A 17,054-nucleotide genomic window follows, 5' to 3' on the forward strand; every position below is an offset into this window, starting at 1 on the left:
CGCCACTCACACACCTGAACCTGTCGTTGTCCTCCAGACCTTCTGACATCCCTGTTCTGTTACTGTTCTCCATCCTGCTCTGACAACTGAACCTGACAGTGACCTCCAGGTGCTGCTCTGACACCAGAACCTGTCCCTGTCCTCCAGGTTGATGACAAATTGACTTTCCCATAAGTTATGGGTCAGGCTGAGACAGGAATTTCAGGTTGGGCACAAACCCACCACCGTTCCAGGTCATGACTCCAGCTGACAAAGTGACAGGAGAAGAGGTGGGTTGTCCCCATTTTTGTGATGGGCGTCTCTGGGCTGGGGGGTCTCTGCTGAGTCTGATCCATTCAGGATTTGATTTGGGGCCAGAATCAGCTGAAATGGGAAGTGCTCTTGTGTCAGCCTTGGACAAGGACCTCCTGCTGGCCCCGGGGGGCCTTGGAGCTGCCTCCCTCCCTCCACCCCCACAAAACTCCTCACTGAATAAATTCTTCCATTTGCAGGTGTTTGTGAACCCCTGGAGTAAAGGTTGGGCTGGCAGCCAAGGATTTGAGCCCTTCACCTGGATTGCTTTCCATGGGGCATCCTCTGGGAAATCCATTGCAGGGCCTTACTGCCCTCACAGGGAGGAATTTCTTCCCAATATCCCACCTAACCCTGCCCTCTGGCAGTGGGAAGCCATTCCCCCTTGTTCTGGCACTCCATCCCTTGTCCCCAGCCCCTCTCCAGCTCTCCTGGAGCCCCTTTGGGCACTGGAAGGGGCTCCAGGGTCTCCTTTCCCTTCCCCTCTCCAGGTGAGCACCCCCAGCTCTCCCAGCCTGGCTCCAGCCTTTGGAGCATCTCCATGGCCTCCTCTGGACTCACTCCAGCATCTCTGCATCCTCCCTATGTTGAGCAGCAGTCTCAGGCTCATTATGGAATTGTTAGGATTCTCCTGATCAAGGCCAGGAGTTGATGATCCCTGTCTGTCCCTTCCAGAACTCTAGATATTCTGGTATTCTATACCTGTTGAAGCTCTTAAACTGGCCTTCCCCACCCCACCCCACCCTCAGGCCTTTCCCTCCCCAGGCAGGAGATTTCCTCTGGAACCATCGTGGTTTTGGTGCTTTTTCTGCAGCTTTACCTTTTATGCACCTGTCTCGTTGTCCTGTGGTCGCTCCTTCTGCTGCTGCAGAGGCAATCGCAGCCATTTGGACCCATCAATAGAGGGATTTACTCAATTGATCACAAAGCCTGACCTTGATTGGGCTAATTATGAGCTTGGAGTCCAGCCCAGGTGGAGCTGGGTGTAGTCACCCTCCTGTCCTGCTGCTGATGGCAGAGCAGCACCGGGCCCACTTGGCAGGGACGTCGGTAATCACCTTGTTTACCGGATTTGGAACATCTGCCAGAATTAACTCCAGCTGCTTCAACTTCCTGTGGGACAGGATGTGATTAAAATCATCCTCAACTCACACAGCAGCTTCTGAAGCTGCTGAACACTCTCAGACTCTTCTTTACCTTGGGGACCAAGTGAAGAGGTTCCTGAGGTTTCAAATGCCTGGAGAGGCCATTCCTGAGACCTCGGATTGTTGGGTTACCTGGAGATCCTCATCAAAATCCTGCCCTAATAGAAATGAAAATAAATTTATATCATGACTGCCATGCCCATTGACTATTTTTCTGCTGAGAAACATGTGCACATAGAAAAAAAAATCTCATGTCTCCCTGTGTTTTTAACCTGGAGTTCAACCCAGTTTCCTCCTCCTCTTTCTTTTTCCTTATTTTAATATTTTTTTTCTCTGCAGGTTGTACTTTCCTCCTCCACCTCCTCCTTCTGAAACCCTTTGGAGATTTTATCTCTGCCTTGTTCCAGCACCTCCCGCCCAAGCCCGAGGGCATCAGCTGTGTGTGGAGGCACCCCACACGCTCAGCCTGCTGGAGATCTCAGGGATCAGAGGCTGATGCTTGGCATTTGCCAGTTAAGCAAAAAAATTAATGAGCTTGTCCTTTGTCCACTCGCCACTATTGTTAATAATAACAACAGCAATAGAAAAATTACTTCAGTGTACTCACAAATCATATTAAATTTAATTAATAAACTTTCACGTTATTGTCAGGGAAAGAGAAGATTAACTGATATAATAAAAATGATATCATAATTATGTTGTTATTTTCTGAATTGGTGATTTAATATCAAGGGTGTTATTGAGGACATTATTGTCTTACCTTCCTGTCAACCGCAAGTCACGAACCATTTATTAAAAGAGATTAAAAGAGCCATCAGACCCTTGTTAAGAGGATTGCAAATTAAAGTCAGGTTTTGGGTCGTTGGTCCCTAAATGAGCCTCACCAGAGACCCCCTACCTCAGGGACAACACCAGGACTGTCTGACCCTGGAGGTGATGACCTCCCTTCCCTCTCTTGGTGGAATCCACTCTGGAAGCTCCCTCTCGCCTTCTCAAAGTCAAAATTCCAGTTCAAAGTTCTCATCAGGGCATTTCACCTTTTTTTTTCCTGCAAAAATTACCATGTTTTTGGCATTTTCCTTCCTGCCTTTGCTGAGCACAGGGAGAGGTTGTGGCCAGTCCCTGCACAGATGTTTCTGCCTCTGGGGAAGCTCTTCCTGCTCTTTGAGGGCTTTCCAGCCCTTCCCACACCGATCTCCTCTGCTTCCCTCACTCTCATTGCATCTTGGACTCGATTCCAACCTCTATCAGATTATTCCGTGCTGCCCCAGAATCCTGATCTCCACTTCATCTTCTCATGCCCTCCTTCCCCTCCAAATAAAATTCTTCTGTGGTAGCAGAGTCATTCCTCCTGCTCTGGAATTCTGTGATCCCCCGGCTGCTTCCTTCCATTCGTGTTTGGGAGCAGCTTCTGATGGAGTAGCCCAGTGATGGGTCCTGTTCCTCCTTACCTGCCCTGTCTGGAGCACCCAGCACTGCTCCTTTCCCTCCCTGCCCCGGATCCCACAATTCCAACAGCGTTTCCATAAAACACTGCTGTTCAACAAAGGCGAAGGAAGATATCCCCCACCAAAGTCATTCCCAACCACCTGAGCTCTGCCTGTCTGCACAGGACAAATCCCTCCCGTTTAGAGCCTTCCCAGACCCCCTCCAGTTAGTTTTCTCACCAGAAAACTTCACTATTTATCACAAAGTGTTGAGAATTCATAGAATCCAAAAAATTCCCTGATAGTGGATTTTTTTCCTGTGGTTTAATAGCAGCTTCCAGTGTCACCCAGCTCTAGGTCTGTGTGAGGGAAACTCCATCTGGTCTCCCTGTCCCCTAAAGGAAGAATGTGGGATCCACTTTGGACTATCTGTATCATTAGGACAATATATATATTCTTGCATCTGGGAAACCTCAGGCTTAGAATAGGATAAACTTTGGGAGAGTATCAACGTTTCACTTCTTGTTCTGCAAAAAACACAAGGTTTTTTGACATTTCTTTCCTTTTTTTTTCCTTCTCCAAGTCCTTCACTGACCACAGGGAGAGTTTGTGGTTATTCCAGGGAGGGAGAGGGGGAGAAAAGGAAAGTCTGCGGGCTACAGGCATTTTTATGAGTGTGTCTGTGTCATCCCAGCCCCAGTTCCAAGTGACTGAGGGCCCTAATTATGCAGAAACTATGGCAGCTGGAGATCAAGATCTCTCTCGTGCTCATTTATCTCCTTCGTTGGGGCAGTTATTAAATTTAAATACTGTATTTCTTCATGTGCTACTGTATGGCTCTTGCATACTTCTTGAATAGTCAGAAGTGCATTGATATCCTTATTTATTCACTCTGTTCTGCCAGTGGGGCTTGCAAAGATCCTTCATTTGTATTTAGGATCTGGTTTTCCAAGACACCCTCAGGATTTTAGTAATTTTAGGTTTTGTGTTTTCCGTAGTTCTTTTTTTCCTCCCTTTTCTTTTAGTTCTTTCTATTTTCTGAAGAGTTTATGGCTGCCTCGTCTGGAGGTGCTCATGAACAGGTTGGGTGGGGCTTGGAGCAATCTGGTCTGGTGGAAGGGAGACCCTGGAGTCCCTTCCAGTGCCTAAAGGGGCTCCAGGAGAGCTGGAGAGAGACTGGGGACAAGAGCCTGGGGAGAAAAGACAAGGGGGAATGGCTTCCCACTGCCAGATGGCAGGGATAGATGCAATGTTGGGAAGAAATTCCTCCCAGAGAGGGTGGAATGGATTTCCCAGAGGATGCTCCATTCCTGGAAGTGTTCAAGGCCAGGTTGGACAGGGCTTGGAGCTCCCTGGGATAGTGGAAGGTGTCCCTGTCCATGGCAGAACTGGATGAGCTTTAAGGTCCCTCCCAACCCAGACCTTTCCATGACCTAATTTTGAGCTGATTTAGATGATCCTGTGGGAATGTTGAGGTGTATCCTTGAGCATCAGCCTGAGAACTGGGATTTATTAGTCCGTTTTAGGGTTTGAGTTGAAGGTGGACAGAAGTGGATGAGGTTGATGGAGTTTGGCAGGTTGTGCTCAAAAATCTCCAGTTTAGGTCTGTCTTTAAATTTCTGGATGTTTCCAGCATGTCCATCCTGGTGCTCTTCTGGTTCCCTCATTGTCCACAAAAAGTCACACCCGTGTCACCATCTCAGAGTCTTTTCCAGGTGGGAGGAACTTTCCTACCTTCCCCACCTACTCCAGGTACTGCTTTGGATGGACAGAACAACACAGGGGCCCTCAGTCCCTGCTCCAACAGCTGCACAAGGTGCCCAGGCAGGCAATTTTAATGGATCAAGTTTTGGGATGCAATTTAAACTTATCCTTAAAATCCCAAGACAAGTCAACACAGGTTGACCCTGTGGTTGTACCACCATGGTCCCAGGAAAATCCATCTCCCTGGAATGGATCATGGATGAACCTGTGATCTCTTTGTCCCAGCTGGGTCAGAAAGAGGAGGGAATGACAGGAAGCTCCCCTTTCATCCACAGGATGCGTGGACACCTCTTGGGATGCATCCCTGTTTCTGGAGCCAGCTTGACAGGTCCAGGTGTGGTTGGGATGTGCTGCCAAGGCTGATCCGGTGTCAGCTGCGATCACAACAGCTGCCCACACTCTGGTTACGGCACGTGGGGTGGGATGGCTGCTCTCTTTGCTCGGGCTCTGGGCTCCAGCTGCCACAGAAAGCTCAGAATTCACACCTGGTTCACCTCAGCTGCTGCACAGGGCAGGATTTTGGGATGGGCAGTCTCTCAGAGGTGTTCCACTCTCTGGGGTCTCAACACTTCCTTCCATGATCCACGGGGATTACCTGGAGTGTTGCCAGTGCAGCTCTGGAATGAGGCACTTACAAAGTGGGAAGAGGAGGGGTGGAGAGGGGAATCGCACTGGAGCCAGCACCAGCCCTTCTGAATCACAGCATCATTTAGGTTGGGATCATCAGGTCCAATGATTTCCTTGGCACTGCCAAGGCCACCACGGACTGTGTCCCCAAGTGCCACATCCGCACATTTCTTGGACACTTCCAGGGATGAGGACTCCACCCCTGTCCTGGGTAGCTGTGCTGGGGCTGGACAACCTTTTCCAGGAAGGAATTTCCCCCAATTTCCAACCTAAACCTGGCACCATTTGAGGCCATTTCCTCTCATTCTGTTCCTCATAACCTGGGAGAAGAGTCAGACCCCACCTGGCTCCAACCTTTCCAGTCTCCTTCAGGAATTCCCTCCCCTCTCCCCTGCTTTTAAAATACTGCTAATTGCACCATTTTAAAATGTTCATCGTAATTAATTCCTGCAGGAGACAGAATTCTCAATCCAAGTCAGATTTTTATACAGGTTTATAAAAAGGGGGAAATCAGCTGGAAATATGGTTGAATGTCTTCAGGAAATGTTGCTAATGAGTAAAATTTAATTACAAAATTAGCACAGAAGGAAGATCTGAGATACCAGTTTCGCTTTTCCTGATGTAAGGTGAGGTAAGGATTTTGGTAGGGAAAAGTGGATTTCTCAGCTGTTTTCCTGGAAAACACTGTGTTTCCGGGTGAGAAAAGTCTCTGAGCATCCAAAGTCTTGTCCACCTTGAGATATTCCAGCTGTTTTAATAACCTCCAGCTACAACCCCCTAATTTAGGGAGTTTATGAGGCACTTTCCAAATGGAGCCAGGATTGCACAGCCCTGACCACAGAACCTCTATGTGTAGTGGATTCTCAGCCTGGTTTCATCCAGTTCCTTTGGGAGGAAGAGAATCCTGCCAGGTGAAGTCCAGCTCCTCCTTAAGTCATGTAAGGGTCAGAGAGGACGTTCTTCCTGTGGGGATGTGGTTCCAGAGGTAGTTTTGTAGGAACCACATCTTGTTGACTTTTCAAGAAATTAACCCAGGCTGGAGCTTCCAAGTGGTGCTGCCAGCAGTGGGGTTTGGCTCCCAAATGCTTTTCCATATGTCCATAGCCACTGTGTGCTGGAGAGGTGGAGTCTGGCACAGGGATGGGGAGAGGAATGGATCCTCCCGGTGAGAAGCAAAAGTTGCTCCTGGGATATTCTGAGAAAGAGAGAAGGACAGGAATGGGAAACAAAGGGTGCAGCAGGTGCTTCTGGTGATGCAGTGAAGGGTCAGACACCCCCAAGGACAATCAAGGTCTTGTGCCCCTTGAAATACCAAAAGAGGTGGGGAAATATGGGAGAGAATGAGCTGTGGGGATGAGCAGGGGTAACTGTAATTACGGATGGAGGTTAATGAGATAAGGAGATCTGTCAGCAAAGCTCATGAGTCAGGCAGGATTTGGGGCATTTCATAACTGCCCCACTGGTGCTAGTGTTTATCTGACCTTTCTGGGCAGCCATTAATTGCTGCCTGATGAACCAAACCTAATAACAACATTAGAGACCTGCTAATTACTACGGAATGGAGATGAGCTCCTCCAGAACGTATAAAGGAGAACTTCCATACTCCTCTGGAGTAGCTGAGGATCCTTCATTCTCATTTCTCCTCCTGTTTTACCACCTTCTACATCAGCTCTCCCACCTGGAAGTGCTGCCATGAGACGATATTTCTCTGGATACGGGGACAGGAGTTTCAGTTCTTCTTCTGCTCACTGCGGGACCTTGGGTGGTGGAGATGGGAGATTCGGAGGGTTTGGCCATGGGTATGGCAGCAGGAGCCTCCACAACCTTGGAGGGTTCAGGAATGTCTATACTCATGGAGGCTACGGAGGACAAGGAGTAAGATATGGGAGATGCCTTGGGTTTGGTGGCTGGAGACAGCCTGAGAGGGGCTTTGGCGGAAGAGGATATTTTGTGGGAGGTTTTCAAAGTGGTGGAACAGGGCTTGGTGGCACCTACAGAGGAGGTTCAGGCAGGGAGGTACTCGGAGGAGGCCTTGGCATAGGGGTACAAGGGGCTGGGCAGGGATTGGGGCAGGCTGGAGTTCTCCGAGGCATTGAGGAGGTCCATGTGGACACCAACTTGCTGAGGCCAATACGGCTCCAGGTGGACCCCGAGTTCCAGCGAGTGCGCTCGGATGAGAGGGAGCAGATCAAAGCTCTCAACAACAAATTTGCTTCATTCATCGAGAAGGTGAGTCCTGGTCTCTGTGCTGTTATCTGGAAAGGGGGAAGTGTAAGGTAGGAGTGAGTCATGGGGACACCTTCATGTTCCATCTTCTCCCCCCAAAAAATCCCAGCACTGGCTGAATTCCCAATGCTGCTGTGAAGCTCACAATAGGTCCCTGCTCTGTGAATCACTTTTTGCCTTGGGCTAAAGATCTTGGAGTTGTCTTTTGTGGCAGGACAGTAAACTGCTGAGATGTCACCGGCACATAGACTCACTCCTCTTTTGAGGAAAGGAGTTTCTGGGAATATATATTCCTGTATTCCGGTGCCTGGAGGTTGTTGATGCCAGCAGAAAAAATGGGTAAGGGACTTGGACATCTTGATGAGTTAATATTTTTTTTCTCAAGCAAAGCCAAACCTTGCAAGAACAGGCTGTTTAGTGCCTTTCTTGCAGGGGTTTGTACTTACCAGAAATTGCAAGTGAATTCAATTTCTCTGAATTATTAAACAAATCACTTCTTGGTTTGGAAGCCCTGCCCTCTACCAGGTGGTCCATCTTCAGCTTTTTCATTACTTTCCATCTCTCCAGTTTTGTCTTCTCTTCTGCATCTACTCAAACCCACCACAAAAGCTCTTCTATCCTGCTGGTATCAGGGAGGTGTCTCTGTTTCTGCTTCTCTCTTTTACATGTGGAGACTTCAGGGTTTCCTATTTCACTGGACAGGACGTGTTGGTTACACTGAGGAGGTTTAAGGTTCCATAGTCCTGAAAAATTAGCATGTCAGTGACTTTTCTTTCCCTCCTAAACTTTTGGGTGTCCAGGTTATCACCTCGTCAATATTATAGAAATTGTGGAGTGATTTGGATTGAGAGAGACCTTAAAGCTCGTCCAATTCCTGCCATGAGCAGGAACACATTCTAGTAGACCCCTCTGCTCCTTGCCCCATCCCATCTGGCCTTGGACACTTCCAGGAATGGAGCATCTTCTGGGAAATCCATTCCAGGGCCTCACCACCCTCTCTGGGAGGAATTTCTTCCCAACATTGCATCTATCCCTGCCATCTGGCAGTGGAAAGCCATTCCCCCTTGTCTTTTCTCCCCAGGCTCTTGTCCCCAGTCTCTCTCCAGCTCTCCTGGAGCCCCTTTAGGCACTGGAGGGGGCTCCAGGGTCTCCTTTCCCTTCTGCTCTCCAGGTGAGCACCCCCAGCTCTCCCAGCCTGTCTCCATGGCAGAGATGCCCTCTGGAGACATGCAGCCCCTCTGGATCTGCTTCACCTCTCAGGTTCAGTGTCTGGAGCGGCAGAATCAAGCACTCTTGGCCAAGTGGGAACTTCTGCAGCAGCAAAGCTCTGGCCCTGAGGAGAGCAGGAACATCAACAGCTTCTTCCAGGCCTACATCACCAACCTGCAGCGGCAGCTCGAGATGCTCCAGAGCCAGAAGGAGCAGCTGGATCCTGAGGCCTACAACATGCTCCAGCTTGTTGAGGATTATAAAAACAGGTGAATAGTCACAAATCTGGGAAAACAGGTGCTAGGATTTTCCTAGGTGATGCTCATTGTGCCCTTGGATGGCAAAGCTCAGCTTTACGTCTGCAGGAGTTTGGAGTTTGTTAGCCCTGCTCTTCTTCAGGTGCATTATGGGGCTTGACTTTGATGCTGCAAGAGTTTGGTAAGGGTTGAACTCCCAAAAATGAGAGGAAAACCAAAGTTTGTGATGACCTCTCCCGTCCTTTTTCCTTCCCAGACTCTTCCTTTTCTTTCTCTCCCCTAGCAGTGAGTGACCCAAGATTCCACTCATGGGGCTCTGGTGGGAAGGGACAGAGATGAGCTTGGAGTCAAGTTGGGAAGAGTTGTCACCTTTTCTGGCTTAGATAATTTATGTTCACCCACAGCTCTGAAAAATGGAAAGTTAAGTTCAGAATTACTAAATTTAGAAGTGATCTGTACTGACTCCATTTTTTAGGCTGTTTTAGTGCCTCTTTTTGCAGAGGAGAAAATTTCTGGCACTTGCCAGAAATTGCAATTAAAGTAAAATGAAAACTCAACACATTCAGTCTTTGGTTGATTCTGTTGTTTACTGGTTCACCTGACTTAACAATTAATATCAATAATTAAAGATAATGGATAGATTAATTAAATAGATTAATTAATAATAGATAATAGATAATAGATAATAGATAATAGATAATAGATAATAGATAATAATCTACTTCCTTCTGTCCCCCAGATTCGAGGATGAGATCAACAAACGCACATCCAAGGAGGAGGAGTTTGTGGAGCTTAAAAAGGTGAATTAACCTAAGATCCTGAGCAAATCAAAGCCATGGAAATAAAAGCATATTTGGATGGTTGCCAAGGTTCTCAAAAGCTGAAGTTTTTATTGAGCTTTGTCAGATTTTAACCAAAGTAAATGAAAACCAGGACAGGACTGAAGATGGATTATTTCCTCTAGAGAATGAATCAGTCCTTTGTAGGACAAATATCTAAAAAGTGCTATTTTTTCCCTATTCACTCAATCCCAATCTAGGTGGAATATTGTCGTTAAGTTAAATAATATCTGTAGATGGCTTAGAAAAATAAAACTATCTGTGAAGAGAAAATTTAGGCAACCTTTTACTAGAAGTATGAATAAAAATTGTGTTTTCCCATTTCTCATGTTCCCCAGGAACAGATTTATTGCTGCAGCTGCAGTACTCATTTCCCAGCCAATTTTTTAATATTAAATACTTTCCCTTTGTTCCTCTTGCTTTTCAAATGAAATCTGAGATCTCTAGGCCACTATTTGATCCCAGGAATGAAGGCTTTATGGAAATATCCCAAGAATTGCGCGTCAGTGGAGCATTTGGGTCAACAACATGCAAATATATTACAATACTTTTGGGGTTTTTTTACAGGAACTGGATAGTGCCTACATGGGAAAAATGGAGTTTGATGTCCGAGCGGATATCCTGAGGCAGGAGCTGGAGTTCCTCCGGTGTTTATATGAAGCTGTGAGTGATTCAAATCTTACCCTCAGGTCTTGAAGGACGCACCCTCTGGAGATTCCCAGAAATTTTGCTTGGGTGGGATTTTTTGGCTTGGAGAATTAATTATCCTTGGCCTTTTGTGAGTGAAAAAGGGTCTGGTGTGTCCCAAAGGCTAGAAGACCTTGCAAATTACAAGCGGTGGGGGTACAGTGGTACCTGGGGGCTGCAGGTGGAGAAATTCCAGTGGGAAATTCGCCACAAGGTCCCATTTTTTTCCTCATAAAGACCTGGACTGACCACAAGGACTGTTAAAATCCCTAACCTGGTTTTCCCTGCAGGAGCTGTCCCAGCTGCAAACGGTTGCTGGGAACGTTGATGTTGTTCTGTCCATGGACAACCACAGGGACTTGAACATGGATGGGATCATCGAGGAGGTCAGGCGGGAATACGAGGGGATAGCCCACAGGAGCACGGCTGAAGTGGATGCCATGTACCGGGGCAGGGTGAGTGCACGCCAGGGGAACAGGAACACAAATCTCCTCATTGGAAAAGAAGCCAAAAATGTGTTGTGTCCTCTTCCCATCAGTACCAGGACCTGCAGAACATGTGGGTGAGTCAACAAGAGCAGCTGAGGAACAGTCACCAGGAAATCCAGGAACTTGCCAGACACATCCAAAGACTCCAACCAGAAATTGAAATCGCAAGGAAAAGGGTAAAGCTGATACTTTACAGCAGGCCTAAATGGCTTAAGCCCCTTTTCCATAGGATCTCAGTGCAGTATGTAGCAGCCAGTTGTTTGGAGGCAAACTTAGGGATGGAGTCTTCTCTTCCAGTTGAAGCAGATTTAGATTTTTGGGACCTATATGGGGTTTAATTGTGTTTATTTACCCAGTCCAATGTATTTTTGCTGTTCTGTCACTGAGAAAAGCCTTTTGATTTCCAAGGAATGCCAGGAGGGTGTGAAAATTGTGGGATTTGGGGGTTTTCCTGTGCTGGGATAGGAGTTGGACTTGATGATTCCTGTGGTTCCCTCCTGACAATGGATATTCCATTATTCTATTATAAAATCCTCCCCACAGATGGGACATGGTCATGTTCCCTTTGTTCCTTCTGCAGAATTCCAGCCTCCAAGACTCCATTAAAGATGCTGAGCACCGTGGGAGCTCGGCCATCAGGGATGGCCAGGAAAAGCTAGAGGAGCTGGAAAATGCCCTCCAACAGGCCAAGGATGACCTTTCTCAGCTTGTCCGTGATTACCAGGAGCTCCTGAATGTGAAGCTAGGCCTGGACATTGAGATCGCCATGTATCGCTCACTCCTCGAGGAGGAGGAGAACAGGTGAGGGCAAAATCCATCCTGAGTGAAACACCCAGACAAAGCAGCATGTCCATTGATCTGTCACTGGGATCTCTAGGATGCACTGGGCCTGGGAGGAGTTGCCTTTCTGCAGATCACTGATAAAGCCTAACCTGAATTTTAATTCTGATTTTATTGGCTGCCTTACCTCAATGTCGCTTTTCCTCCACAGGATCCAGGAAGGATCACCGGCCACGATATGTGAGTATCCCAAGGATTTTCTCAGGGCTTTTCATAGGAAACTGTTCCTACTTTGTGGTCTTGACACCATTGGAACGAACTATCCCAGTTCCCATCTTAATTCAGGAAAGGATTCAAAGGGGAGTTGGTGAACACACCCAACAATGTGGTGTTACACATTAATGTAACAAGTGGCTTTAGAATTATTGGCTAATTCCTAATAAATTTGGAGGAAATGTGAAACACTGCATTTAACCTGTAGGTCTGTTTGATGCAGGGCAGAAGGGAAGGAAATAAAAAATAGTCCTAAAATTTGTGGGAAAATTGAGGAAGCTGAAGGAGAGAGAAACACAGTCTTGGCCTTTGTAAAGAATAGGCTGCACTGAGTGTTCATGGGTGAAATAAGACATAAAGATGTTTAAAAAAAAGCTAAAAATCCCAGAAAAATGAGAAAATATTCCATAGGTTGATGTCTACTAAGGGAGATTCTTGTTGGCCCCTTCAAAGACAAGTCCATGACCACCAGGGTAGGAAGGATGATGCTTAAATCAGCCCCGCTCAGAATTTTTGAGGGTAAAAAGAATAAATTGAATGTAATTTTCCATTTCTTGCAGGTGTCATTGACCACAATGCCAGAGCTTCTGGAGTCTTTGGAGGCATAAAAAGTGGGAAGGGGATAATGAGTTCTGGTGGTAGCAGTGGGAGCAGAACGAAAGGGCCAGTCACTGGAGGGGGAAAAGGTGGAAGCTCTGGAGGGGGTGGATCCAGCTTAGGTGGGGGTGGTTCCATCTCTGGTGGTGGAAAAGGCTCAGGATGTGGAGGAGGGAGAAGCTCAGGCAGTGGAGGCTCCATGTCCAAGGGTGGCAGCAGCTCCGGAGGGTGGGGATCCAGCTCTGGTGGCGGTGGGTCCATGTCTGGAGGAGGAAAAGGCTCAGGATCTGGAGGAGGAAGTTCTGGCAGTGGAGGCTCCATCTGTGGAGGAGGAGGAAGTTCTGGCAGTGGAGGTTCCATGTCCAAGGGAGGAAGCAGCTCTGGAGGGTGGGGATCCAGCTCTGGTGGTGGTGGTTCCATGTCCGGAGGAGGAAAAGGCTCAGGATCTGGAGGAGGAGGAAGTTCTGGCAGTGGAGGCTCCATCTGTGGAGGTGGAGGAAGCTCAGGCAGTGGAGGTTCTATGTCGAAGGGAGGCGGCAGCTCCGGAGGGTGGGGGTCCAGCTCTGGTGGTGGTGGTGGTTCCATGTCCGGAGGAGGAAAAGGCTCAGGATCCGGAGGAGGAAGTTCTGGCAGTGGAGGTTCCATGTCCAAGGGAGGGAGCAGCTCCGGAGGGTGGGGATCCAGCTCTGGTGGTGGTGGGTCCATGTCTGGAGGTGGAAAAGGCTCAGGATCTGGAGGAGGAAGTTCTGGCAGTTGTGGTTCCATGTCCGGAGGTGGAGGAAGTTCTGGCAGTGGAGGCTCCATGTCCAAGGGTGGCAGCAGCTCCGGAGGGTGGGGGTCCAGCTCTGGTGGTGGTGGTTCCATGTCCAAGGGAGGCAGCAGCTCTGGAGGGTGGGGATCCAGCTCTGGTGGTGGTGGTTCCATGTCCAAGGGAGGCAGCAGCTCTGGAGGGTGGGGGTCCAGCTCTTGTGGTGGTGGTTCCATGTCCGGAGGAGGAAAAGGCTCAGGATCTGGAGGAGGAAGTTCTGGCAGTGGAGGCTCCATCTGTGGTGGAGGAGGAAGTTCAGGTGGTGGAGGCTCCATATCCAAGGGTGGCAGCAGCTCTGGAGGGTGGGGATCCAGCTCTGGTGGCGGTGGGTCCATGTCTGGAGGAGGAAAAGGCTCAGGATCTGGAGGAGGAAGCTCAGGCAGCGGTGGTTCCATGTCCAAGGGTGGCAGCAGCTCCGGAGGGTGGGGATCCAGCTCTGGTGGTGGTTCCATGTCTGGAGGTGGAAAAGGCTCAGGATCTGGAGGAGGAAGCTCAGGCAGTGCAGGCTCCATCTGTGGAGGTGGAGGAAGTTCTGGCAGTGGAGGTTCCATGTCCAAGGGTGGCAGCAGCTCTGGAGGGTGGGGGTCTAGCTCTGGTGGTGGTGGGTCCATGTCCGGAGGAGGAAAAGGCTCAGGATCTGGAGGAGGAGGAAGTTCTGGCAGTGGAGGCTCCATCTGTGGAGGTGGAGGAAGCTCAGGCAGTGGAGGTTCCATGTCCAAGGGAGGCAGCAGCTCTGGAGGGTGGGGATCCAGCTCTGGTGGTGGTGGTTCCATGTCCGGAGGTGGAAAAGGCTCAGGATCTGGAGGAGGAAGTTCTGGCAGTTGTGGTTCCATGTCTGGAGGTGGGCAGAGCTCCGGTGGTCAGGGATCTGGCTCCAGTAGCAGTAGATGCAGCTCCCAAAGTGGAGGCATGAGCTCTGGAGGTGGTAGCAGTTCTGGCAGGAGAGGTTCCATGTCTGGAGGTGGCCAGAGCTCTGGTGGTCACATATCTGGCTCTGGCAGTGGCAGATGCAGCCCCCAACGTGGGGGGATGAGTTCTGGAGGAGGGAGTAGCTCTGGTAGGGGAGGCTCCATGTCTGGAGGTGGAGGACAAGGAAGCTCTAGCGGTGGGGGATCCATGTCTGGAGGTGGCCAGACTGCTGGAGGATGGGGGTCCAGCTCTGGGAGGTGCAGCTCCCACAGTGGGGGGATGAGCTCAGGAGGTGGGAGCAGCTGTGGCAGGAGAGGCTCCATGTCTGGAGGTGGAGGACAAGGAAGCTCTAGCAGTGGAGGCTCCATGTCTGGAGGTGGCCAGAGCTCTGGTGGTCACATATCTGGCTCTGGCAGTGGCAGATGCAGCCCCCAAAGTGGGGGGATGAGCTCTGGAGGTGGGAGCAGCTGTGGCAGGAGAGGCTCCATGTCTGGAGGTGGAGGACAAGGAAGCTCTAGCAGTGGAGGCTCCATGTCTGGAGGTGGCCAGAGCTCTGGTGGTCATGGATCTGGCTCCAGTAGCAGCAGATGCAGCTCCCAAAGTGGGGGGATGAGCTCAGGAGGTGGGAGCAGCTGTGGCAGGAGAGGCTCCATGTCTGGAAGTGGAGGACAAGGAAGCTCTAGCAGTGGAGGCTCCATGTCTGGAGGTGGCCAGAGCTCTGGTGGTCACATATCTGGCTCTGGCAGTGGCAGATGCAGCCCCCAAAGTGGGGGGATGAGCTCTGGAGGTGGGAGCAGCTGTGGCAGGAGAGGCTCCATGTCTGGAGGTGGAGGACAAGGAAGCTCTAGCAGTGGAGGCTCCATGTCTGGAGGTGGCCAGAGCTCTGGTGGTCATGGATCTGGCTCCAGTAGCAGCAGATGCAGCTCCCAAAGTGGGGGGATGAGCTCAGGAGGTGGGAGCAGCTGTGGCAGGAGAGGCTCCATGTCTGGAAGTGGAGGACAAGGAAGCTCTAGCAGTGGAGGCTCCATGTCTGGAGGTGGAGGACAAGGAAGCTCTAGCAGTGGAGGCTCCATGTCTGGAGGTGGCCAGAGCTCTGGTGGTCACAGATCTGGGTCTGGCAGTGGCAGTTGCAGCGCCCACAGTAGAGGGATGAGCTCTGGAAGCTGGAGTGGCTCTGGCAGGAGAGGCTCCATGTCTGGAGGTGGGGAAGGAGGAGGAAGCTCAGGCTATGGTGGATCCAGTTATGGCAGTGGTGGCTGCATTGGTGGAGGAGAAGGAGGTTCAGGGTATGGAGGGAGCTCAGGCAGGAGAGGCTCCATGTCTGGAGGTGGTCACAGCTCTGGTGGATATGGATCAGGCTCTGGCAGCTGCAGTCCCCACAGTGGGGGAATGAGCTCCGGAACATGGAGTGGCTCTGGTAGGAGAGGCTCCATGTCTGGAGGTGGTCACAGCTCTGGAGGGTTGGGATCGGGCTCTGGAAGCGGTGGTAGCAGTTCTGGAGGAGGAATCAGCTCTGGGTATGGAGGAAGCTCAGGCAGCGGCGGATCAAGCTCTGGGTGCATTGGTGGAGGAGAAGGGGGCTCGGGGTATGGAGGAAGCTCAGGCAGGAGAGGCTCCATCTCTGGAGGTGGTCACAGCTCTGGTGGATATGGATCAGGCTCTGGCAGCTGCAGCCCCCACAGTGGGGGAATGAGCTCTGGAGGTTGGAGCAGTTCTGGCAGGAGAGGCTCCATATCTGGAGGTGGAGGAAGTTCAGGTCATGGAGGATCCAGCTATGGTAGTGGTGGGTCCATCTGTGGGGGAGAAGGAGGCTCAGGGTACGGAGGAGGAAGCTCTGGCAGGAGAGGCTCCATCTCTGGTGGTGGGGAAGGAGGAGGAAGCTCAGGCTATGGTGGATCCAGTTATGGCACTGGTGGCTGCATTGGTGGAGGAGGAATCAGCTCTGGGTATGGAGAAAGCTCAGGCAGGAGAGGCTCCATCTCCGGAGGTGGTCACAGCTCTGGTGGGTACGGATCAGGGTCTGGCAGTGGCAGCTGCAGTCCCCACAGTGGGGGAATGAGCTCTGGAACATGGAGTGGCTCTGGCAGGAGAGGCTCCATATCTGGAGAAGGAGGAAGTTCTAGTCATGGAGGATCCAGTTATGGCAGTGGTGGCTGCATTGGTGGAGGAGAAGGAGGTTCAGGGTATGGAGGGAGCTCAGGATATGGAGGTGGCTCTGGCAGGAGAGGCTCCATGTCTGGTGGTGGGGAAGGAGGAAGCTCAGGCTATGGTGGATCCGGTTATGGCAGTGGTGGCTGCATTGGTGGAGGAGAAGGAGGCTCGGGGTATGGAGGAAGTTCAGGTGGGAGAGGCTCCATGTCTAGAGGTGATCACAGCTCTGGAGGGTTGGGATTGGGCTCTGGCAGTGGTGGGAGCAGTTTGGGAGGAGGAATCAGCTCTGGGTATGGAGGAAGCTCAGGAAGCGGCGGATCAAGCTCTGGGTGCATTGGTGGAGGAGAAGGGGGCTTGGGGTATGGAGGAAGCTCAGGCAGGAGAGGCTCCATCTCTGGAGGTGGTCACAGCTCTGGTGGATATGGATCAAGCTCTGGCAGCTGCAGTCCCCACAGTGGGGGAATGAGCTCTGGAACATGGAGTGGCTCTGGCAGGAGAGGCTCCATATCTGGAGGTGGAGGAAGTTCCAGTCATGGAGGATCCAGTTATGGCAGTGGTGGCTGCATTGGTGGAGGA

The 17,054-nt window shown here is 50.6% G+C and overlaps 1 protein-coding gene across 1 annotated transcript; it reads left to right on the top strand.

The window, feature by feature from the left end:
- The first annotated feature begins 6,946 nt into the window (after positions 1 to 6,946).
- LOC128950312 (keratin, type II cytoskeletal 1-like) lies at positions 6,947 to 11,765 on the top strand. Its single transcript, XM_054295194.1, has 7 exons — positions 6,947 to 7,483; positions 8,741 to 8,958; positions 9,686 to 9,746; positions 10,353 to 10,448; positions 10,763 to 10,927; positions 11,011 to 11,136; positions 11,541 to 11,765. The coding sequence occupies exons 1-7, from the start codon at positions 6,947 to 6,949 to the stop codon at positions 11,763 to 11,765; spliced, it is 1,428 nt and encodes a 475-aa protein (XP_054151169.1).
- Positions 11,766 to 17,054: the final 5,289 nt, after the last annotated feature.

The sequence above is a fragment of the Melozone crissalis genome, unplaced genomic scaffold (genome assembly GCF_028551555.1).
Source record: "Melozone crissalis strain CALT ecotype California unplaced genomic scaffold, PUWL_Pcris_2 ptg000537l_1, whole genome shotgun sequence".
Lineage (NCBI taxonomy): Eukaryota > Metazoa > Chordata > Aves > Passeriformes > Passerellidae > Melozone > Melozone crissalis.